The 23,562-nt window shown below is 39.7% G+C and overlaps 1 protein-coding gene across 6 annotated transcripts in view; it reads right to left on the bottom strand.

The window, feature by feature from the left end:
* The window catches only part of ATP2C1 (ATPase secretory pathway Ca2+ transporting 1), a 62,102-nt gene extending 42,510 nt beyond the window's left edge, over window positions 1-19,592 (bottom strand). The window contains exons 1-2 of one of the 6 annotated variants that reach the window (XM_069007443.1): window positions 2,380-2,494; window positions 1,384-1,534 (exon numbers count right to left, since the gene is read on the bottom strand). In XM_069007443.1, the coding sequence (XP_068863544.1) occupies window positions 1,384-1,389 (6 nt within the window). In that variant the 5' untranslated portion in view covers window positions 1,390-1,534; window positions 2,380-2,494. Of the gene's footprint in view, window positions 1-1,305; window positions 1,535-1,636; window positions 1,759-2,073; window positions 2,152-2,379; window positions 2,495-17,907; window positions 18,073-19,298 lie in introns of those variants that run through there. The other 5 variants (XM_069007442.1, XM_069007444.1, XM_069007441.1 and 2 more) reach the window with 5 other exon arrangements.
* Between the last annotated feature and the right edge of the window lie 3,970 nt (window positions 19,593-23,562).

Raw genomic sequence — 23,562 nt, 5'->3', positions numbered from 1 at the left:
GGTATTATCCCTGCTTGCCTTCCCCCGCTCCCGGGCGTTGCCCATTCAAAACCCTTTCACTTGCAACAGTGACTGAACTGCAAAGGCACCGACCCCACTTCTGTCAGCTATCCAGCCTCTAAAAACAAAGACCAATCTCCTAGAGGTGCTCTGTGCACTTCAAAATTCCTGCCACCTAACAACGTCCACGTTCTTTTGCACAAATATCCAGTTGGAAGACATGATCAATAGAATTTAAAATATTCTAACATGATTTTAAAGTTAGAAAAAAGTTCTGAAATGCCAGGTGAAAGCAACCCATACAGTTTTCAACATGTGTTCCACTTCACAATTACCACAACGTTCCAGTCATCCACGACAACCATATTTCAGAACAGAACAATATCCAACCATAAAAAATAACCTAAGTCTACCCCACAGTCTCAATTCAGTTCTTCATTCAAGTCAAAGTATTAAAAAAGCAGCCCTCTTTTGGGGTGGGGGGAAAAGGAGCACCTAACATCTCATGTAACAACCTATAGCAAAGGAAATCCAGTAACCACCTAAACCCCCACCAACGTTTGAAGAAAAGTGATGACCTAAGGGGGGGGGGGGGCAATCAATGGTTTTTTTCCTACATGTATAATAATAAAAATAATAAATTTTAGAGATTTTCAACATAAAGAGTCACATAGAAAGAGAAACAAACAAAAAGAAAAAAAAAGCAATTAAGTTCACAGTCACTGTCACAATGCAAAGGGGCTTTCAAGGTTCCCAGAGCACAAACTGAAGGCTGACACTAAAAAATTGAAGTAATTCCCCAGATCAAGTAATTTCCAAACTAGACAAGAAGAAGAAAGCAAAATAGAACAACTTCTTTCAGTACTCAAAACTTCAGCATCACTTTTTAATTAAATACTGTCCAAGAGAGCAAATTTGAGTAATTTTCAAGAACGTATAAAGCCACAAAATATTTCAAAGTAAAATGCAACTAATACTTCTCAATTTCATCCTGAAATAGATGTTTAAGAGAATCATATAATCTAAGCAAATACCAAGCAACTAATACCAAGAAGCTTCTGTCTAAATAAAATGTTTCTATTACAAACACATAAAGCATTAAAACGCACAATAGATGTTTTAAGAAGCTGTCAAGAGAGAATAAAATCTGTCTGACAATTAGTTCTACAAGAAGCAGCAGAAATAAAGAAAAACGATGATGCTACAAATCTTAAATCTCAAAATGCAGACCAAAATCCCTACCACAAGATTAACACACGAGAGCAACCCTGCGAACCCCTGGAACGGTAAAACATACACACGCACCAGTAGGAGTTGTCACCAAATTGCATGCAAAAATCCTCTTAGCTCCAATGAAGTCAGTGAGTCTGATGAGACCTTTACCTTCATTTTCCATCGAAATTGTACTTGAGTCGATAGTTACAAAAGTCTTTAGCAACAGCAGCGCTGGAGCGGGAGCGGAAAGGTGAAGAGAGAAATGCCCCAAGATCCCAGGCAATCACAGTGCTCCCTTTGCCCCCACCTGCAGCAACATCTGCAAGAGAAACCAACGCTAAAAGAGGAAAAAATTATAAAGAAAAGAAACAAAATAAAACTAAACCCGTATAAACTGCCTAGCGCAGAGCAGCTCACGCACACAGAGGGAGCCCGCAGAGCTGTCAGAGACCACCGAGGATGAGGATTAGGATTAGCCGCCCAGCAGCTACAGCAACACGGAGGAGCAGCGCCGCCGCTTCCCCCTCGCCACCAGCGCCTCCAACAGCCTCGTCCCGCCCGGGGAGGGGCGTTCGCTCCTAAAAATAAACCCTCACCCCAAGTAACCCCCCCTTCCCCGCTCTGCCCGCACCCCGCATCCTCGGCGCCAGGCGGGAGACCGGGAAGCGGCGAAGGAAAGCGTTGCCTGCCCGAAGCGACCCCCGCCCGCAGCCCCCTTCGGCCGCCCCGGCCCCGCCCGCACCGTAGCGCAGGCCGCGGGGCAGCGCGGGGGAGGCGGCTGTGGCAGCGCAGAGAGGCGCAAGCGGCAGCTCCAGCACGGCCGCCGCCCCGGCCCCGCCGCCCGGCCGCGCCTCTCACCTCGGTGTGCCGGGGCGGCGCGGCCGCATCCCCGCTCCGCTCACTTCCGCGGGCAGAGGCGGCGGACGGGGCGGGGCGCCGCGGCGGAAGGGCGGGCGGAGCCCACACACGCCCGCCGCCCACGCCCCCGCTGGCAGCGCCCGCTCCCCCCTGGCAGCCGCGCGGGGCCGGTGTTCTGTGCCCCGGAGCGGCTTCACGGGGCAGCTCTGCAGGCTGCGGGAGCCGAGCCGCGCCGCGGCTGAAAATAAACGCGTGTGAACGCCCAGCCCCTGCAGGGAGCCATGGAAGCGCCCGCCCGGTGCCCACCTCGCCTCTGCCTGGGCAGCAGCCGCACGGTGCCGCGAGAAGGCGGATCCGGGAGCGGCGTTGAGCGGCCGGCGCGGGGAGCGAGGAGCACCGGGCTGTGCTGAGGGGCCCGGCCCGTGCCCTCGGCCCCGCCGGGCCCGGCGCCAGCGCCGGGAGCCAAACCCGGCCCTCCTGGCGTGGGAAAACAACCCCGTCATTCCCGCTCGCCTCAGAGTGCTGCTCTGCTGCCCTCCCGTGAAAACCGGGGTCACGCACATGGAGTAGAATCAGAATCATCAAGGCTTGGGAGAGACCTTGCAGATGATCCAGTCCAACTGTGCAGGCAGCACTACCACTGAGACCCCTAAACCGTAACACTCAGTGCCAAATCCAGACGCCTCTTGAACACTTCCAGGGGTGGTGTCTGCACCACCCCCCTTGATGGCAGCCTATTCCAATGCCTGATCATCCTAAAAGTGATTTTTTTTTTTTTTTTTTTTTTATTCTTCCTAATAATGGGAATCTCCCTAGTGTCATCTTAAGGCCTTAGGTAGCTCCTCTTAGAGTTATAGTACAGTCAAGTCTAGGCTGGTAGCCCTGGTTGGTTGTGCACCACCACATTATCCTATTCTTGTAAATGTTAGCAGAAAAAAAAAATCAACTCAAAGCAAAATCTTAAACACATCAGGTAACTACTTTTAAAGGTAGGTTTTAGCTACCAATCATGAAACCACCAGCCCTAGTAACTAGTTGAATTCTGGGGGAAAAAAAATGCTTTTTCAACTCAATTATGCTTATCTAGACACCAAAGGAATATTATTTGAAACTACTGTTGTGATGCTGAGCTCTTCATCTGGGGAAGTTTTTAAGTAAAAGTAACTTCCACTGAGATGATTAATTTTAATTTATGATATACACTACTAGTAAGAACAAAATGCCTTTCAACTTTCAAGGTCAAAATCTAATGAAGATGAGCTAATTGTAGGCTTTACATCCCATTTCTAAAGGAACAGTGACAACATGGACTGAAAAAAGCACTTGCATAGACATCTCATGATTAACAACCTGTCACCTTGGCTTTGTTTTTCTTAAGCAGCAGAAGAAACCAAACTCAGTCTTTGTCAGTTCATAAGCAGCATTTAACAGAACTGAATTTTAACATTTCAAATAAATCTCACAACTCATAATAGCATGCCTCTTGAAGCTAAAGAGCATCCTTGCTTCTTTTGAAGCTCTCGAAGATAATTTTGAGTGCTAATGTAATACAGATTTGTCAATATATTTTGAGAGGTAAAGAAGAGTTAGAAGTGTTGCCCTAAAGTAAAGGCTCCAGATATTTGCATTCAGGAAATTAAGATGACAACAGACAGGTTAAATTTGAGATTACCTACTACATAATTTCTGACCTGTCCCATAAAGTTAACATGTTACTTGAGGGTCTCCATGGTTACTCTGTGAAGTATCCCACTACAAGTGGCAGTGACTGTCTTCCAAGACAGCACTTCTGTTAACTTGTATGTAAGGCAAACTAAGAACCATTCCAAGATACTCATGACATGCTCACAGTTATAATGCCACAATTTCAACACAAAACTGATGCACCCAACAAGAAAAACATTTAGTTACTTTGTTAAAACAGGCAGCTCTTCCTTTCTATATCATATGTTATCATTAAATATTAAAAACTTAGGTAAATGTTTCATGAAGAAAAAAACCAAAGCCTGTAGGTCCTAATACTGTTTACATCCACAACATGTTTGGACTTCTTTACATCGTGAAAAGTTTTGGGGAGAAGGTTGGGAGTTCCTGAACATTACTGAGCTTGTTCACAATTGAGACCTAAATATCTGTGACAAAGTCTGCATATTAAGTAACTAAGAACTGTGTTCACGTATCTCACAAGAAGAGAAGTCAAAAGCAAGTCCTACTCTACAGCAACACCTAAAAAAGTTTCATCTTTGAGGCTTAATCTCTTTCACATTATGTACATCTGCCAATATTACAGCCTGTGATGGTGCCAGGCAGCTGGGAAGCGCCTCTTCAGCATTATACAAGGACTATATCCATCCTTGAAAATTATATTACAGTTTCTGCCATATTCCACACCTGCAAACAGTGGCTGTTTAATAGACAATGCTCAAAGTATTTTATTTACAACTGCTGCTAAATATTGTTTCTTCAAAAATCCCATCCTTAATGTGAGTTTGATACACAAGAGGATTAGGACAGCCTTAATATCTTCAGGAAGCCTCATTAAAGTGTGTGGCAAAGGCATTATTTGGCAAACCAAAGCACATTATTAAAATATGATTGCAGAGATAAGTCTGAAATTTTAAAAAAAGGCTTTGCTTACAGTAACCTGTTGTAGCCAGTTGTACTCACAAATTACAATAATATTTGTTTTACTTCTTTTAATCTTGAAAAAAAATCTTGCAATAAAATTTTCCTCTGAATTTCCAGTGAGCAAACATGTCTAGCCCAAACAGAATAATTCCAGTGAAAATACGTATACAAACCAGAAAAATATACAAAAACAGTCCTTAAATGTCACAGTTAGGAATCTCTTTTTTTAAAAAAAAAGCAGTGCTTGAAAGGATATGCAATACTGATAGGTTTTGGGGGGAAAAAAGACTCAACACTGGTGGTTGATAGCTCAGCATTTTGTCTTTCTAGTTCACAGTCCAGAAAATACTTCATAAAAGCAAGCAAACCTTCTGGAAAATGTTTTGTATTCAGGAGAGTGAAGTTTCATGAGCGTACAATGGCAACTTAAGCAGCCCCCTGCCCCAGGCATTCTCCTTCTCTTGCTGTGTTGCAAGGTTTCAGTGCCACACAGCACCACCTTAGCATTCTGCATCAACAAAAAAGAGTTCCTGCTACCCAACCACCACCACACCACCACTCCATCCCCTCCCTGTCCTTTTCCATCCCCTCCCTGTCCTTTTCCCCACAGAATTCTCGTAATTTACCTCCTATCAATGGCCAAGTCAGACTTTGCCTTCTGTGAAGGGCTGTCAGCAGCAGGCAGCCACTAGATTATTTCAGACCCACAACCACAAACTGACCCACAGCTAAGTTCATGTGGGAACTGATTCATGTCTGGAATAACCCAGCACATCAGTGAATACAGACTTCTCTAATTAAATCAGAAGTGGTTGTTCTGGCATAGCCAAGACGCTGGAACAGGTATGGGGTGCATGAATAGGCACTGCTGCTTTCAGTTCTTTTTATGGTCCCTTAGGCTTTTAGGGCTAAGAAATTGGTTGTCTATGTTTTGTTTACGTGTTGGTTTTTTTAATAGGCATCTGTAAAAAAGCATACATAGCTTCTGTGTGCTGAATCTAGAAGCAACCCAAAAGGCTGTTTTTAGCTGTTTTTCTATTTCTTCAGAACAATTAAAGGCCTCTGGGAAGCTTGAAAAAATTAAAAAGTAGTAAATACATTAAGTTCCAGGAAGTGTCATCAATCAGTTGGAAGCAAAGAAGGGAGAATTCAGTCTAATGGCATTAAACAGATAGGCTTTAACCTGCAGCTTGTTTATATGCAAGCTGAACTTCAAGTTTGGTTTAGTCTTTGGGATGTCAATCAATTCATCTTCATCTCAATGGCTCCCTTGTGTTACAGCACTACCAAAATAGTAAAATGTGTTTTAAACATAACAAGGATACCTATAACTGCATTGTTCACAGATTAGAGATTTATTACACAGAATCCTGTTGAAGTCACTTTTAGACCATAACAGCCCTTGAAATACTTGTTGCTCTGAACAAGTGAGCTTCCAGATCCTTTTAAAGTATCCTTTTATAGTATCCTTCTGAAGATGCATTTGTTTAAAGTCTGTCAGAGTTGAGTGTTACTGAAATCTATTACAAATTTTGTTAATCTCATGAGAATTTATTTATACATTATAACAAGAGATTTTTCTGATAGTATTTTAATAAGGACAAAGCTTTCTATGGCACTTCAGTTTGGGTCAGAAAGGTTTCATATATGTTCCTTCTGTCAAAACAGGTTTCTCCACTGCTCGCTTGCTTTGCTTTAGGTATAATTCAAACAGCCCTCAATACACTGAGCATAAATTAGCTTTCATGGTAGAAAACAATTTGCTTCTGGTAAGATGGGTTTTCATTTGATTTAATCTCATTTTTTGTTGTCTTTCATCTGGAAGTCAAAAAGTCACCAGTGCTTTTACAGTCCTCTACAGAGTACTTGTATGACTGGAGTTGGGACAGGGGAGGAATGATACTGGACCTTCTAATTTACACACTTTAAATGACACATCATTTGTAAAGCCTGTGTTGCAAATTTCATCTCCACATCCTTTCCATCCATGCTGTTCAACAGCAGATAGAAGCAGATAGAAGCAATCACCTCATCTCCAAATAGAATTCTCCAGAGGAAAACCCAAGGCAATTACACCTAAAGTTCAGATGTTTGTGAGTGTGTGTGTGTATGTGTATGTGTGTGTATGTATAAAAACAGTTCAAGTTTAAAAGAAGAAAAATGATACCATTTTCCCAAAGGAAATAAGTGCTCATTTAATTTTATAATTCTGAGCATGTTAAGATGTAAGAAACATAACTACATTTTCAAATTACCTTAACTCAGCCCTGTCTTGACACTGTGCAATTATGCTAATTAAAGAACTTTGGTTTGTGGTAGTCTTAAATTGTATTTCACTGATTTTTAAACCACTTGAATTTAACCCTGTCATCCCATCCCTAAGTAGCATCCCTACCAATATCATACATTCAGAGAAGGGGTGCAGCACCACAGCAGTTTAAGTTGACATAAAATCAGGCTTCTGTGGTTGCCTTTTTGCTTGTGCCAAGTTCTGCATGGCCCTGACACTCTCCTCTCTTAGTAACCCAGCTCAGGAGGACTGATCTAGCCAGGAAGAAAGCCTATCTCAAAAAAGGCTCTACTGCTGAATTCTCAGAACTAGTGCAGGAAGGCAGTGTGGAGCAGTCACAGGACTAAAACCTTTTATCAGTTTGAGCTGTTGTGAATGTATACTCAGATCATTCAAGAAAATCAGGTTTAATCTATCCTTCAGGAAAAGACTAAATTAATTCACTTTTCTGACCATAGCTCTCAATTTATCTCAAACCTGCATTAAATCTTCCATACTTTTCTTCTCTCATACCTTCCTTCTCATCCACATATTCAATACTCACCTACTATTTCTTCCTTCAGCTGCACCATTCTGAAATAGTTAAAAGTATTAATTGTGCATTTTCCAGAGAGGTTTCCCTTCCCTTTATTTAAGACACACAGAGCTCTTCAGCTGTTTCTGTTTTACCCTCAGTGACTGTTTTCAAAGCTGACTGCTCCAGTAAAAGTTTCACTACTAATGTGGAAGCTCTCTCAAGTGCCTCTATCCTATTTACTGGAGGCTTCACATTTCCAGAGACATTTTGTGAAGTAAAGATCTAGTTTCACTTTGCCTGTTAAAGACAGCCAAGAAACATGTGCTCTATAATTGGAATATGCGGTGAAGCAAGCTACTATTGGAAGTCTTGGCTGAGGCAGGCAAAATGCCTTGTTAGGATGTCTGCTACAGGACAAAGGCTCCACTGCTCCGCATTGCCAGCTGCAGCTACCATCCTGTTGTGGCCTGAATACAGCAGAAGGTGGAAAACTCTTCCCTAGTAAATGTTTATGTCTTTCTGAAGGAGTACTGCAATTTATTACATGGCAAAGAAGGCACCCCATTTACTTTTAAATTATTTCAGTTACATTATAGCAAGATGTCTGTGGTGGAGAATAAAGACATTTTGACAATGAAACTATAAACGGCTAAAAAAAAACAGAAACAGCAAAGTACTTTCATTTGAATTGATTCAAGGCTAATGTGCCAAGAATTTCAGGAATGCTGCATATATTACAGACAAGTAGGCTTGCCAACTCTCTCTTGGAAATTCTTCTCCAAGACCATGGGTGAGAGCAAAACAGGGTAAAGGTAATACTCAGTAAGGAGCTGGCAGTTAATAAACAGATGTTTACTTAGTTACAGGATTTCAGCTTCTGGCAAGAATAAGATGATTTGTTTGATAACACACTTAAGCATAATATGATGGGCTGTGATATTTTATTCAGACTCAGAGCCAAAAAATGTTATCAAGCGAAAGACTGTGGCAGCTTTTCAGGTTGGGAGGAATTTGTTACAAACTTTTGTTTTACAGGAGAGCCCATATACCTTTTTATTTTCAGTATTAATACAACTTGTATGTAAATGGAAGTCAAATATACAGAGGATTTTTTTTCCTCCCTCATGTCTTAAAAAGAGTGGTCTGAGGTCACATTTTTAAAGCTGGTAAAGGTTACTGATAAAAGCAATTAATGTAGTGTGCTTCTATTGCAACTATGTGCTCTATCATAAAGACCCCTAACTTTAAGATAGGCCCAGCTGGTGAATTGAAAGACTAAATATGTATTCAGATGCTTTCTTAGTCAAAGTCAACAAAAAGGCTGCAAGGGGAGGAATAAAAACTGCACACACAGGTTATGTAACATTTAGAAACTTAGTAAAATACCCAAATTTAACAAGGTTCTTCTGACCTCATCCCCTATCCAGCTACACAAGCTTGTGCTAGGATGAAGTGGAGGTGGGAACAAGTGTTCAGGAGTGCTTCCATACCACTGCTAATGAATATCAAACTTCAGCACTAGGGAATTAAAAAACACACATTTCACAGAAGGCTCCTGTCTGCCTTGAAAAGAGGTGCTAAAATATTTCCCAGCAACATCACCATCTTTAGTAGCCTAACTCTAAATAATAGATTAGGTATTCAGTCCATCATCACCAAAGGTTGCATACAGCCCCAGCTGAAAGTGACAGGAGTGGATATGGGAGGGATAAACCCTACAGCTGTATTATATAAATTGGGAGAGTATATTCTAGCAGGCTGTCGCAATGGGAAGGTTAAAAGGGCCCTGAGGTGTGCCTCTGTCTCCCACTAATTCAGCAGCTAACATCAGCTGCATTCTGTGCATCTGCAACAAGCCAAGAAGCACCCGAGGAGGATTTAATTTAAAAAGAGTCAAAACTCGTATCGTAGGCCCTCCTCCCCACCCTCTGGCTAGTGGGGACATTTGGTACAATTCAGCATGACAACTGCCTATCCAGAAGGAAGAAAAAAATAACCCATTTCTCATTCAGGAAAAAAAATTAGGCAGTTCCCATTCCATCTTTGAGGGCCTCCAGCCTAATCCAGATCTGTTGAGGAGTTGTGAGGATACAACTCTATAAATAGAGTACAGAAACTGGTAGTGATAAATCATCAAAAATCTTGTTTCCTATTTGAAGTTCATCTTAAATTTTAACCCTGAATTTCCTATATACTATTTTAAAACTTGACCAGAATGTTTTGATATCTAATGAGAGGCATGATTTCCATCCTAGATCTTTCATATGTCATACAATATATTTAAGGTCAGAAGGTTATCTTAAGTTGTATTAAGATACTGTTATGAGAACATACTTATCACATCACATCAAATATACTGTACATTTTATATTTCTATTATTCCTATTATACCTATGATTTACTTAATCATTAATCTGTTTATCATTAGTTTATCTACTATTAGGTTATGTCAAATAATATATCTATCCAGCCATATATCTATGACTTACTTAATATGCTGAAATAAAAAGATACCAAGATATAAATGTCTCTGATTCATCAGTCATTCACCTGTGGAAAATCATCCATCCAGGGAAAAAACAAAACAAAACAATCATTGGAAGCATTGTAGTAGCAATGTGGATTAATCAGAAATTGCTTATGTGTGTACGCATTGAGAACCAAAATCTTGATTTTGCTTCCCTTGAAGTTGCAAAACAGGACTCCTGGATTATGTTCTTCAGTAGATACAGATTTCAGTAAACCAGGTGCTTTTAAGAATTCATCTTCCATATCTCCCACAATTTTCACTCCCAATTGTTTTCCCTTTTTCAAAAGTTGATCTTTGTTTTTTAATGGCCTCACATCTTCAACATTTATGTACAGTGTGATGCTGTTTTTCACTTCCAGGGACAGATTATAAAGGATGCAGAATAAACTAACCTTAGTGTTGCAGTTTTTCCTGTTTATAAAGTCTGTTTTATCCTAAACCATAGCCTCACTGTGACATCTAAAGAGAGAGAGCTAGGTTTGAATAAATTAAGCTTTGCAGCAATTAAGCTGTTACATCCTACAGAGTGTAATCAAGATACTGCTCCCAGGGTCAAAGCATAAAGAATGCAGAACTGTAGCAGAGAAACTGAAAATTGGTGAGGAAAAATAAAGTCCATTTTCAGACTTGCCAAAACCTCTAAAACAGCATTTCCTTTTGCAGTTTGTGGCAAAAGGAATAGCACCATTTGCCCCACCAAGCCCTAGGCCACCTAAAGAAATACATCCACACTGAAGAAAAAAACAAGTGACTTCATTTTTGCATCTCTGCACACAATGGCTTCTGATCCCAATGGGAACTTCTTAGCAAATATTTTCTGATGAGTCTCAGATTTATTGCAGGTATGCAAGCTTCACAAGCACTTCTCTTTAAACAGAACTATTTTCTTTTTTTGATACATTTAAATTATTTTGAAGCAGCTTAGTCATTGGCGACAGTAATTCCAAGCAACCTTTTAAATAGCTGTGGCATGACATCCTGTCCTTCCACGTGAAATTAGCCCTGCTCAAACACAGAGCTCTTTGCAGCACTGTAACTGAAGGAGCAGCTACACGAAATTTGGTCAGGTTTAAAAGTTTCTAGCAGCAAGGCCAGCACTTCTGAGTCCTAGATATAGGATGGCTGCAAATATTCTTTTATTTTAGCCCTCAGTGAAAATGTCATGTGTTACTATGAAAGACAATCACTATTATTAAGATTGCTTTTACTATTTCAGGTTCCCCGCTTTGTCTTCAGGGCTGGGCTTCGGCTGTAGCTGCCTAAAACTTACTTCCTGTGGATGCAAAGCAAGTACCATAGAAAGGCTTGACATGGCAAGAATGCCAGAGGAAGGTTACAACCCAAAGCCTAATGCCTATAACACTGCTGTGTTTAAGCTTTTGTAGTTCCTGGGCTTTAATATCGTATTGTTTGATATTACAAGCTGGTACGTGGAACGGCGCCATTATATCAAAGAAGTTTGCCTGTGCTGAAAAAGGCTTCTAATCCTTTTAGTTGCATAGAAAATCTGGAAAGCATGAACCTCAAAACTTGAATATAAAGGCCAAATGAAATTTCTCTGAAAAGAAATCAGAATTTGAAAGGCTAAATCATTTTTGTAATTGTTGCAATTGACAGTCCTGGAATTTCAAACATTCAAAAGCATTTTCACCTAGCCCTTTTTAATGCCTCTTGAGCAGTTTCTGCTCTGATTATTTTTAAAACATGGTAAAAAACTAGCGCTGCTGTGTTTCTGTCTAATTTCCTGGGGAGAAATGTAAATAAATACATGTGTTACTGAGTGCACATGAGCACAGTACCTCTTAACTGTGGCGCAGGTTCGGTACATCTGATGGTGCAAGAAGCTGATTTGACAGGGCACAGCTGAGGAAATTCAGTTAAGAAAACAGGAATTAGGCATCTGTTTTGTTTGACTGTCTCAAAACTTTAAATGCTCCCTAAGCTTTGTTGGGTTCCTTGTCTTTCCATGACATTAGAAATGCTAACATGAAGGCTCCAAAAAGTAAATCTAATCCATCTGTATCTGGCAGACATATTCTTATATGAAAAAGAGAGGAAACAGGAGAATAAGACAGATTTTTTTTAGTTGCAAATAATTTGTTTCATTTGTACTCAAATAAAGCTTCAGTAATTGAATATATCTTAGTTCTCTAATCTTTTCTCTTGGCGTTCAATCCTTGACATACTTGTGTTTACATGTACTGTTCTACCAGTTATTTAAATAAAGCTGTAAAAGTTGAGCTTAAGGATTAAAGAGAGACAAGCTTTCTACTGCACAGCCTATTCTGTTAAGGTTTTCGTTTCACTGGATTTGAGAAGTGGCAGTCCGCCTGCCCCACTCCCCTCCTTTCCCCAGCAACAGCTGTCAGCAACAACCTTTCAGTCATGATACTGCCTAAGTGAAGAACTGTAGAAACACAGAATTGTTTGGGTTGGAAGGGACCTTAAACATCATCTTGTTCCAACTTCCCTGGGCAGGGACACCTTTCACTGGACCAGGTTGCTCAGGGCCCCATCCAACTTGGCCACATCTGATTGATGTGATATCTATGTCACAAAAAGTGCCTAAATTAAAAACAGTATTTCAGGAAATGTAATACAATCCTATTTAAAATGTCAATGATGTAAGATTTCTTCAGAAGATCATATCAAACTTAGACTCCAAAAATAGGTAAGCATTGACCATATAGATTAATACATTTTCAACATATTAAAATAAGAATTTGAATAAACCATTAGGCAAGAGCTGCCACAGTCCATCAGCAGCTAGATAAGTTCTATGTTTTCTGTTTGGAAAACATCTTTTTGCTTTTGTGGAAAAGGCAGAAGCTCAGTGCCTTAGAATTAGGATCCTTGCTTAGCCTAGTGGTTTCTTCAAGTGGTTTGTATTAGTTGCTGGCTTCTTATGGCAACACCAAAACCTGCTCATCTTAAAAAGTGTCTATATAGATAGACATCACATATGCTTGAAAACTTGTCTAGTCATGTCTGATAAAAAGCAATGGAGACCCAGCCTGTGGTTGAAATATAAGATGGTAATTCAACACAGAGGTTTATCTGAGGAGGCAAAACATTCAAGCTTTGATGCCACTGATCATAATTCAAGCAGAAATTCTACTTTGGGTAAAAAAACAAGAATCTGTAAATCCTTGGAAAACTTCATACATTCCTGACAGGAATTTCCATATGACTACAGGAGGAAGTCTAGTGGAAAGACAAATCGGACCAAATGAGGATTTGTTCTGATGCAGTCTCTCAAATGTTGATCTAAATGAGCTTAGGAGAAGCTAATGTGACAAAGAAGATACCTGATCTACTCATCTCTATCAGAAGACCTAGAGTTTCCAAATGATTTTGTGAACAGCAAGGAACAGTTAGATCATAGTAATTGTTTTGACGCAATGGATTTAAGCATAAAATATTAAACAACATAATATCCATCAGCCCCAGAGAATCAAAATGTTTTAGATTCTGGACATACAGCATCCCAGGGATACACAGCACTCAGAGCTTTTTATGCTTCAGAACACAAATAAGAGAAATGAGGGAAAAATTTTCATTAGAAAAATGAGTCAAGCCTCTGTTTAACCACAAAAATCAGAGTGCCTTAGTCATTCAAAGCAAGCAGCATTTTCAAAGTGTCATCTCAAATTTAACATATACATTAGTTTTTGCATACCAAAAAATAAAAATACCACTGTTATTAAGCAAACTTAACTGAACATTATAAAGCCATTACAATGATCTTTTCATTAATAGCTATACAGATTTCTTAGCTGTCCTAGTAGAGAAGTACTATGTCATCTGTAATACCCATATATTTCATAGATAACTTACACTGTAAACCTGAGGCACCTACACCTGTATCTTGAGATACAGAAACCTTTAGAAAAGCAAAACAAAGCCAGAGTTCCTCTCTCTTTTCTTTCTTGTTTTTTTGTAAGCTAGTAGTAGCACTTGAACTATCACAGCCATAATACAAGCATTATCACTGTTACAACACTAGCAACCACAGATCCCATCTCTCCAGAGAGAGACGTCTCTTCACACTAAGAGACAGCATCACTTCCAGCTAGAGGTTAACCTCTGTGCAATGGGAGGTATTGTTCATCTCAGAGCAGAGATGAAGTGCCAGCTATTTCAGCAAAAGCTGCCAGATCTTTTACTGGATAAAGTCATGTCCTGTTCAGACCCTTTAGCTGCATCCACAGTATCTCATCTCCAGGCCAACTAACTAGATGTCTGAAGTCTTTCCCACTTGGAAGAGCTGATTCTTGCAAAAGTCCCATATTGTCACCTGAAATGTGTACTTAAAATGCCTGTAGTCCTGTAATTTCAAAAACTGTGTGTCAAACATGTGTCCGATTCAGTTACATTAATGTTGCTTGATGTACAACAACTGCATTTACAGACAAAGTTGAACAGTGACAATTTGATTCAGCTAATGTAGATTTTAAAGCTGTAAGGAATTATTTCTTCATTTCAGTCTGACTGTATATGTAACAGAGAACTTCCACCTGTAAACTGTGCACAAGGACTATAGCCTCTATTTCATCTGTATAAAGTCTTTTATAAGCACTTCTAACCACAATTTCAGAGTATGGGCTGACAACAGATAAATTGTTCTAGATGTTAAACACAGATTGAAAGGTGGTACCTTATATCCTATTTGCATGCAACCTGTGAGCTTTTTTCTCCTTGATTAAAAACCCATCCTTTGTGAGCACTGTCTTCCTCAAAGATAGTGTTAATTCCTCAATTACTTTGAGATAAGACCTTGACTTGAACAGAGTTGCCATTTTTGAGGAAAGCAAAAGATAAGGCAAAAGAACAATGCACTAAACAAGCAAGCATCTGATAAGCTCTGTTAGGAGAACATACTCACAAGAGGATCTGTACTCTGTTCCTACTCAGACCTTAGAAGGACCTACAAATCGTGCCCATGACAGTTAGAACAGGGATTTGAAGGAAACACAGCTTACTGCAACTCAGCATAGATGCTATTATCCAATTCAATTCCCAATTCAGTCACTGCTTTCTAAATCAATTTGATTAGTGAACTTGAGGAAGACAAATATGTTTTAATGGCAATAGCTCTCTCATGAATAGGGGAGTGTCCTGCCTGGTCTCCAGCAGTCTGGTGTCCTCTAGTTGACTGACTTGTAAACTGACTGAGCTTCAACAATCAACCACTACCAGGGATACGAGTCAAGGATATTGTCAGTTATGTTCTCCAGGACAGGCTTCGGGAATTATTCTCTTGAATATTTGAGAGGTGCAAGCCCTGATGGGAGCTTTTCCAGTGCACAAAGTACCGCTGATTGTTCTCCCCTGCGTCATCTCTTTGATGCAATGCTGCTCTTAAAGGCAGTTTTAATAGGATGCTTCCCCTCTTACCAACCAGCCTCATTTTCATTGTGTGGGTGTTTTACATCTTTGAGACTCTCTATCCAGGAGTTCTGCAGTTACTGGGGGAAAGGGACAGATACAGCTCACTTCCTTCAGAAAAGAGGCTAAAAAGGGTTCTGCCAAAGCAGCTCTTTTAATTGTTAAAGACACCTACTCTCAATGCCAAGCACAATGTACAAATCACTCTGTGCTGCCTCAGTTCAGAACTCCCAAAGCTCACTTGGTGGTTTCCCTAAAGGACAAAGCCTCATCTGTTAATTTTCCTGTGTAGAACTTCATTGATGCTATCAGTCTTATGCATGAACTATTAGCTAGAGAAATTATTTTAGCATTCATCTTTTTAGCTGGTGTGTAGCTGAGCAATAATTCTAAAACAGCATTGGCTGGAAAGGATGTAAAAAATGTCTGTTTACTGCTGGGATTCAGGAGGAAAGATGGTGGTTTCTCATCATAAAATGATGGTCCCTCCATTTGCTTTAGCATTGGTCACATGCCCTTTGGAAACTGATCGTGAATGAAAAAAGCATCCTGTAATTTCTTCCACGAAAAGATTTTATCTGAGTCCAGCTGGAATTTTAAACAGGAAGTCTAAGTTTTATGGCCATGTTTTGGAAAGAGGTAACCTTACAATACTCTTGAAAAGTAATTTCCTCAAATGTTAATGAGATATACTCTAACTAGCAACAAAGACAAAAGAAAATCATTTCTTGCTTTGCCAAGTGAATTGAAAAATGACTTCAAGGAAAGGAGATAATCCTGCCAGCATAAACACCATTAAATAAGCCACATACATGCCTTCTATTGTTTTTTATCTAAGCAGAGAGGCCTCTTAAATGTGTTGAAACAATAGGCCTTTTATGTTTGACAAGAAAATAAGTGGCATGTTTCATTTCCTACTCAGACTGAATTAATATTGAAAACCTCCTACATTCCAAGAATTTAATCATAATCATTTTAATGGAAAAATTCCATGTACAGAATTAGATAAGAATTACTCTTAAAAAAAATACATATTCCCCTAAGAAATAGCTATAGAGGTCTAGATAAAAGCCTTTTTTAGCCAGAATTACCTCCTAAACTCAACTATGCTGTTAAAATGTCACTTGCTCTCAAAGAAACTCCACCATGTAGTCACAAAACACATTTTCATACCTTTTCTATAAGACTTGTTAAAAAGCTTTCAGATTTCTGTGCTTTAAAACATTCAAGTTTGAATTAAAAATAAGGAAAAAAATCTCAAAGATCATAAATAATTCCATTATTGGATCATACTGATACTCCCTGAAGTCCAAGCTCCCAGGCCTTCAGTAAGGAATGATTCCAGAAGGTGATCCAAGAAAGGAAACATTTAATACACTGCCAGTGTTGAAATAGTCTTCTTAAACCATATTTGTATACCTGAAGTGACCAAGTTTATCCTTCTTAGTATAAGTCTGGATGTTCTTATCTGTACACGTCCTTCTTATAATCTGTTTATATCTTGGACTTCATGAAAATCTGTGGTAATTTCCAGAATCTGTTGTTTCTGAACAATAAACTACAGCTTTAGTTTTTACTGAAATATTTGATGTCTAATGTTCTTACTGATGATCAGTTTCTAAGCAACTGGTAAACAGGATTTTTTACTTGTCAGTTTCCAGAGGAAATTGCAACTCATTAAAGTGAGCTTGCAAAGCTAACCTCAGATTGTAGCCATTACACTTATTTTAATGTTGTATTTCATTTCTAATGTTTGATCAGAGAACAAGTCTCCTAGGATGCACAACTTTTCTGGAACATCACAGTGAACAGCAGTTCTTCAAGAAGCCTCATTACATTCAGTGCACAATATCAAGCAATGTAAAGACAATGAATAGTAGCACCACATTCAGTTCATTTTATATTGATAAAGCTTTGTGTCTTGGGACTAACATGCTAATAACGACATCAATGCTTGTTTTGATTAAATGGATTTCTTCCAGCAGTGGAAGCAGCAGTGCCAGAAGTATATTGCACTAAAGATATTCACATCCTTGTGCAAGCGGAATGATTAAATTTAGCATCAAGTTACAGTTTGCTCTCTAATTCAATCTCTAATTCTCTCATTCAACTCCACCAATGAATGTTTAAGTTACAACTGGCCTGTGCATCCTCTGAAGTTCAGCTGTCAGGACAAATCTTGATAACTCAAAAGTTATTAGCCAACTAGCCCTGCTGCAGCATCCTTTGCTTGTGATTTTTGCCTCTGTGACTGGACAAGCATCACTATGTGCATCAGACAAAATATATCAGAACAGAACATGACAATAGCACAGTTAGCATGTGCTAAGCTCTCTGTGGCTTTAATTTAATGCCCACTGAGATCAGTAAAGGGTGAATAGGGAGAAAACAACAAAAACCCTCGAAGAAAAAAAGCATCTACTGATAACATTTATTAAAAGACATTCAGTCAGTATTAAGCAAACCATCCCAAAGACTTACCCTGCTAAATAAAAGAATGTGATCCTCAGAAATAAAGAGCTTATTTTCAACACCATGCAGGGCAGCTTCCAGAGCAAAACTGCACTCTGTGTTTGTAGAGTCAAAGCAGCAAGTGTTACTATGTGGTATCAGCCCTGCCAACATCTGACAAACCCAAGGAGAATGAACACAATGTTTCTTTAAGCATGTAGTGCTTGAGCTGTTAGCCATTGTAAAAACATTAGGAGCAAGAAAAAGAAAATAATGAACATTACTGTACCAAAACAGGAAAAGCAGATTTCCCTCCCACCCACCCCCCACCAGTTACAGCCCTGGTACTTTTTTTTCCAAAATATATCATGGCAAAGGAATGTGTCTTTCTTTGCCTGATGACCTCTGATTTGGAGAAGTATGCTATTCAGCATCATTTAGCACAGAGAGAACATAGAAGTTTAACTGTTTCAAAGGAATGCAGAATTTCAGCTCTTGTTATAGAGTTCTTCTGAATGCTCATCACACAGCTTAATATCCGGGACATATTGGATGAAAAGGAACAGTAACTCATCAGAGATGGCCTCATTCCAGACTCACCCCTTCTCCTCCCGCCCATGCTAAACAGCTTCCATTTCCCTGTGAAACAGCAACAGCCTCAGATTACAATTCAGATCTCCTAAGGATATTCATGTTGCATTTAACTCAAGAAATTATGATCTATCAAAACATTTAAGAAATCAGGTTACAAGCACTACTGCCAAGAATGCAACATTTTATTTAACATATTTACGTGACGCAGGGCCCAAATTATGACCAGTGCCTACACCTGACCTCAGAAGAATGGAAATCTCTTAGCAAAGGTAAAGCCCTTACAGAACAGAGAACAGCACAGCATAAAGCTCATGGCTAAGAGAAGAGTTAAAAGAGGGAAAGTCTGGTATATTTTATATACCTATTTAGGAATTAATTTTGGCAAATATACCTGCCTTAGCATAGCAAGCAGATTCAAGACTATCTTGAATATAAGGAAGTTTAACAATTATTTTACCCAGCTAGTAGGGAGATGAGTGGTTCAAGATGAACTGGAATTACACTGAAAAGAACTCATGACAGCAGTGAAATATGGACTTCTGTGATCCTCAAGAGGCAGGCAATGACTACTTAAGTCTTCATGGTCTCAGACCCCAATCACTTTAATTGTCCAGTAATTTCCTCAGAATCAAAACTTATTTGTTCTCAGAGCAAATTGTTTCAAATTCATAGTGCTGTCATAAAATCCTAAATAGCACCATTACTCACAGTTACTGACATTTAAAAAGCAGTGCAGCTAAACTTCTGATCCTCCCCTTTAAGATATAGCTAGGTCACTCCCCAAGGTTACAAATTAAGTTGTTGGGTTTTTTTTAATTTGTTTTTACCTTTTCTTGAATCCTCTTGGCTTTCACTGTCGATACAAGTTTCCAAACTGCATGGATAGGAAGCTTTATAAAACAGGAGAAGACAGACTTATGCAGCAGATTATCCATAATTTAGGCAATTTCTCTTACTGCTTTCCTGTCTGGAGTTCTGAATGCATGTTTTCTGCCTCTTCCCAAAGACTCGTAGTCCTCGACTGTTGAACAATCCTTTTCTGCAGAGCAACTGGTGAAAATCAAAACATCAAATGCAGAGCCTCCAACAAATGACTAGTGTTAAAGTGCCACAAGGGCAGTGCGAACTGCAGGAACTGAGGGGCAGTCCTACCAAATGCAAATCATTTCCCTGGCAGCCTGCTCGAACAGCTCTACTTCGGGTGAGAACGTTCTGCTGCAAAAATCAAATAAGAGTAACTAGGTCCTGATTTTTCCTACCCCTCCTAACGCCTAATGCCTCTTCAAGCTTGTTCAGCTGCAGTAAAGAGGCTAGGGAACTGCTGCTTCCAGCACATTCACCCCTCCTCCTCAAGCTGTATTTCACCGACTGCACTGTCTGGTTTCACTTTTGTTTCACACACAATCCTGTTATGTGGATTTCAGTCAGATTAATGCTTTCTTTCATTCCCCACTTTCTAAACTGGAACTGCAAGGCACCAGTTACAGAGCCTAACAGTGCAAGCTCAGATAAAGCTTAGCTTGCAGCTGGGGGCTTTGCCTTGAATCTTACCTGCAAACTTATTTCCTTTCAAGTCATTACATTTGTCTTTATGACCCCTTCTCTACTTTGCACCTTTGATCAGCAGACAAGTATTTGTCTGCTTTTGTAGTGGATGGAAAAAGCAGAAAAGCACATTTCCAACAATTATCATCCTAAGTTCTTGAGTTTCAGAGTTATGGAAGTTTGGGTGGATGTCTCCCTCTCTCTTTTGTTGTTGCTGACATTTTATGTATAAAAGTCACAGGGCTGGGTTCTTATTACAGTGAAGCAATTCAGTCCTCGCTACAACTCCCCAGCCACTAACTGCAAGTTTTTTAAGTCTTTCCCGAGGTGCGTTTCTGTGTGTAATAAATTATTTTAAGGTCACTCCCAACCCAGGCCATTCTATAATTCTATTATTTAGATCTTGGCTAATACTACAGAATTTATCCTGAAACTATTAAATACAGCTGCTAAAGACTAACTAGGCAGAGAATGTTACGTGCCTCCTGTGCATCAACATTTGTGGGAGGCAAAAGAAATAATTTCTTTACCTTGTCAGCACAGTTTGTAGAAAGTGATTCACATGGTAGGGAAATAATATTGCTTTGCAGGACTCTTCTCCCACTCCTCCTTTCTAGGTCTCACAGCTACAAAAAAAAAAAAAAAAAAAATCCTTCAATGGATTCAGGAAAGAATCCAAGACAGATTTACATATTTGTTTTCAGTGTTAACTCATCCCACACTACTTGCACATATCCCTCCCTTCAGGTTTGCTGCTTGACACAGGCAACCATTCTGACATTTCATGCTTGGAAATGTGCCTTCAACAAATCCTTTTTGTGTTCCTAAATGACTGTTTGCTGCTTATACTTCAGCCCATCTGCTTGGATGGCACCAGGCCTGCTTACAAGGTGATCTTCCTGTCTCACTTCCTATCGAGAGAGATGCCAGCCAATTTTGGGCTCTCGGCACAATACCTCTCCTGCCCTCACTTTGGTACAAAGCCCTGCTGAGTCAGAAACACTGCTCCTGTGCTTTATAAAATTTGTTGGCACTTGTGTCACTCTGACCACCTGAGCAGCAGAGGAAGAAAACTGGAGTTGTCAGAGCTGTAAATTGCCAAGTACACTCGCTACTGTGAAGCCGGGCGGGATGTTACGAAGATCAGTGACACATCGTAGCATGGGAATTTTAATTGCTCTGCAAAGCCAGGATCACCACGAGCAGAAGGACAAGAATAGTAAAACCAAAAACTCAAGCCACAGGCATAAAAGAGTCAAGTAGGGGAAAACACTGTGCTCCACCTTGCTGTAGTGGTTGCTTTAAAATGACATATACTAGGATGTATATTTTTTTTGTATAACCTCAGACTTTTACCTAAAATCACAGTGTTACGGTTTATGCCATTCACTGCAAAATCATACCAGGCTGAAAATGCTTCTTTGCAAAGTTCTGAAGTGCATGACCAAGCTCTTTCAGAAGAATGAAGCACCCTAGGCTTGTTTCAGATTAGCCAAACAACAGTGTTTCAGCAGGCACTTGTACACTCACCCCTTCTACGTTGCATATGGGTGCTTAGGGAGCACAAAGCAGACATCTGCAGTAATCCAGATGGATGGAACCTCAGAAGTGTAGGACAGCACCACCTGGTTGCACCATACCTTGGCCTTGGCAAATATCAGAATTCTACATTTCCTTGATTAGCACCTAAATTCTTTATTGAAACTGAGATAAATATTTCTTAGTTAGGAAATACTTGCATTGTCAAGAGTAAGTCAGTGGTACATATCACAAATGTTCTCCCTCCTTCCACCCCCTTTAAGAAAAGCAGTAACAAGCCAAAGAAAGCAATGACAAGCTTTCAACATACAATATCAGCTGTCAGAATGTTTTAGTTTAGGGGTTTTAGTGAAAAAGTCTCCTTTCTCTGGTGTAAAATAATGTGACAAAATCTCCAAACATGCGTTCTGACACCTGAAAGAACAGTTTCTTGTTGTACCCTGTGTTTTTATCAAAGAAATCCCCTCACTTCTCATGCCACATATTTAAAAGAAAACGAAAGAAATTTAAAGATTTTGACTCTACCTAGGAATGAATCAAATTTATACTAAAATAATGATACATAATGTGCTCAGAAAACAGCAAACAACTGAGACTAAACTCCTCAGCTCTGGCCTGGCAACTATCCAGTATCAACAGGAATAGCACTAACCTATTTGTTCAACTAATTTTTGGGCTATCAGTGAAGGTGAATTGAACATCTCCAACACAGCACTTCGACAACACCTGCACTGTATTATAAGCTTCTCTAGTGACAGTAATAAATCACTAGCAGCCAAAATCCACAAACAGCATCCAGATCCAGTGTAAAAGTAGCAAATAATTCTCTTTTCATTGAGTGAAAAAAACCCACACCAAAGCAGAGATATGTATGCATCTACATAGGTGTATGTGTACAACTATATACATGCAGGTACCACATACATATACACACAATGTCCCCACCCTGAAAACACATTTGAGGAGCTGATCAACAAACATAGACTTTGTCCTACTCAGTGCAAGCTGCTGGCAGCAGGACAGGCAGCAATGTGTAATTCTTGCTCATTGTGAGCTGTTTAATTGTCTTCTCCTGCCATCTTGGCATCTCAACCAGAGACCTTCACATTCTAAAGCCTTTCACTGCAAACTTCCAAGGAAGCCATGGCATTGGGGTCCTTGAAGCATATCCTATATGCATAAAGCAAGTATTGCATTTTGGTTTTGTGTACTGTCAGAATGAGAATTTGCTTCTTCCCCCATCTCCCCCCACCTCACTGCTTTGATAAATAATAGTAACTCCAGCAGAGCTGTTAGTCCAACATTTTCAACTAATCTAATTTTCTGTATTTTTGAGAAGGATTTATTAGTTCAATTCTAGTTAAAACTTGATCCAATACCTTTTTTTTTTTAATTTTGAATGATGCAAACTCTATCTTTGATATGCATCACTAATTTAGATTTTCTAGGATTTTAGTGCTTCAATTTTAGTTCCATGTCCAGTCACAGTATCCCTAGTCCAAAAAAGACATGATTGTACTGGAGCATGTCCAGAAAAGAGCCATTAAGATAATTAAGGGACTGGAACATCTATTATGGGAGGAGAAACTGAGAGAGCTGGGACTGTTTAGTCTGGAGAAGGGCAGGCTCAGAGGGATCTTCTTCATATGCATAAACACCTGAGAGACTAAAATGAAGGCAGAGGAGCCTGACTTCTCAGCAGTACCCTGTGAAAGGGCTGGAGGAAATGGGCAGGAACTGAAAAGCAGAAAGTTCCATCTAAGTATAATTATTTGTTTATTAAACCACTGTTATAGTGATGAAGCATTGAAACCTGCTGCTAAAAGGGTTGTGGAGTCTTCAACTTTGGGCATGTTCAAAGCCTTGCAATCAGTCCTGAGCAGTCTGCTCTTTCTGACTTTGCTTTGAGTGTGGTATTGTACTACATGATCTCCAAGGAGTCCCTTCCAACCTCAGCTATTCTATAATTCTGTGCAATTATAAGCTATTACTATAAAAAACCCCTAT

Source organism: Aphelocoma coerulescens, chromosome 2, assembly GCF_041296385.1.
Source record: "Aphelocoma coerulescens isolate FSJ_1873_10779 chromosome 2, UR_Acoe_1.0, whole genome shotgun sequence".
Classification (NCBI taxonomy): domain Eukaryota; kingdom Metazoa; phylum Chordata; class Aves; order Passeriformes; family Corvidae; genus Aphelocoma; species Aphelocoma coerulescens.
Note: the sequence above shows the minus strand (reverse complement) of the source record. Positions and strands in the feature narration are given on the sequence as shown.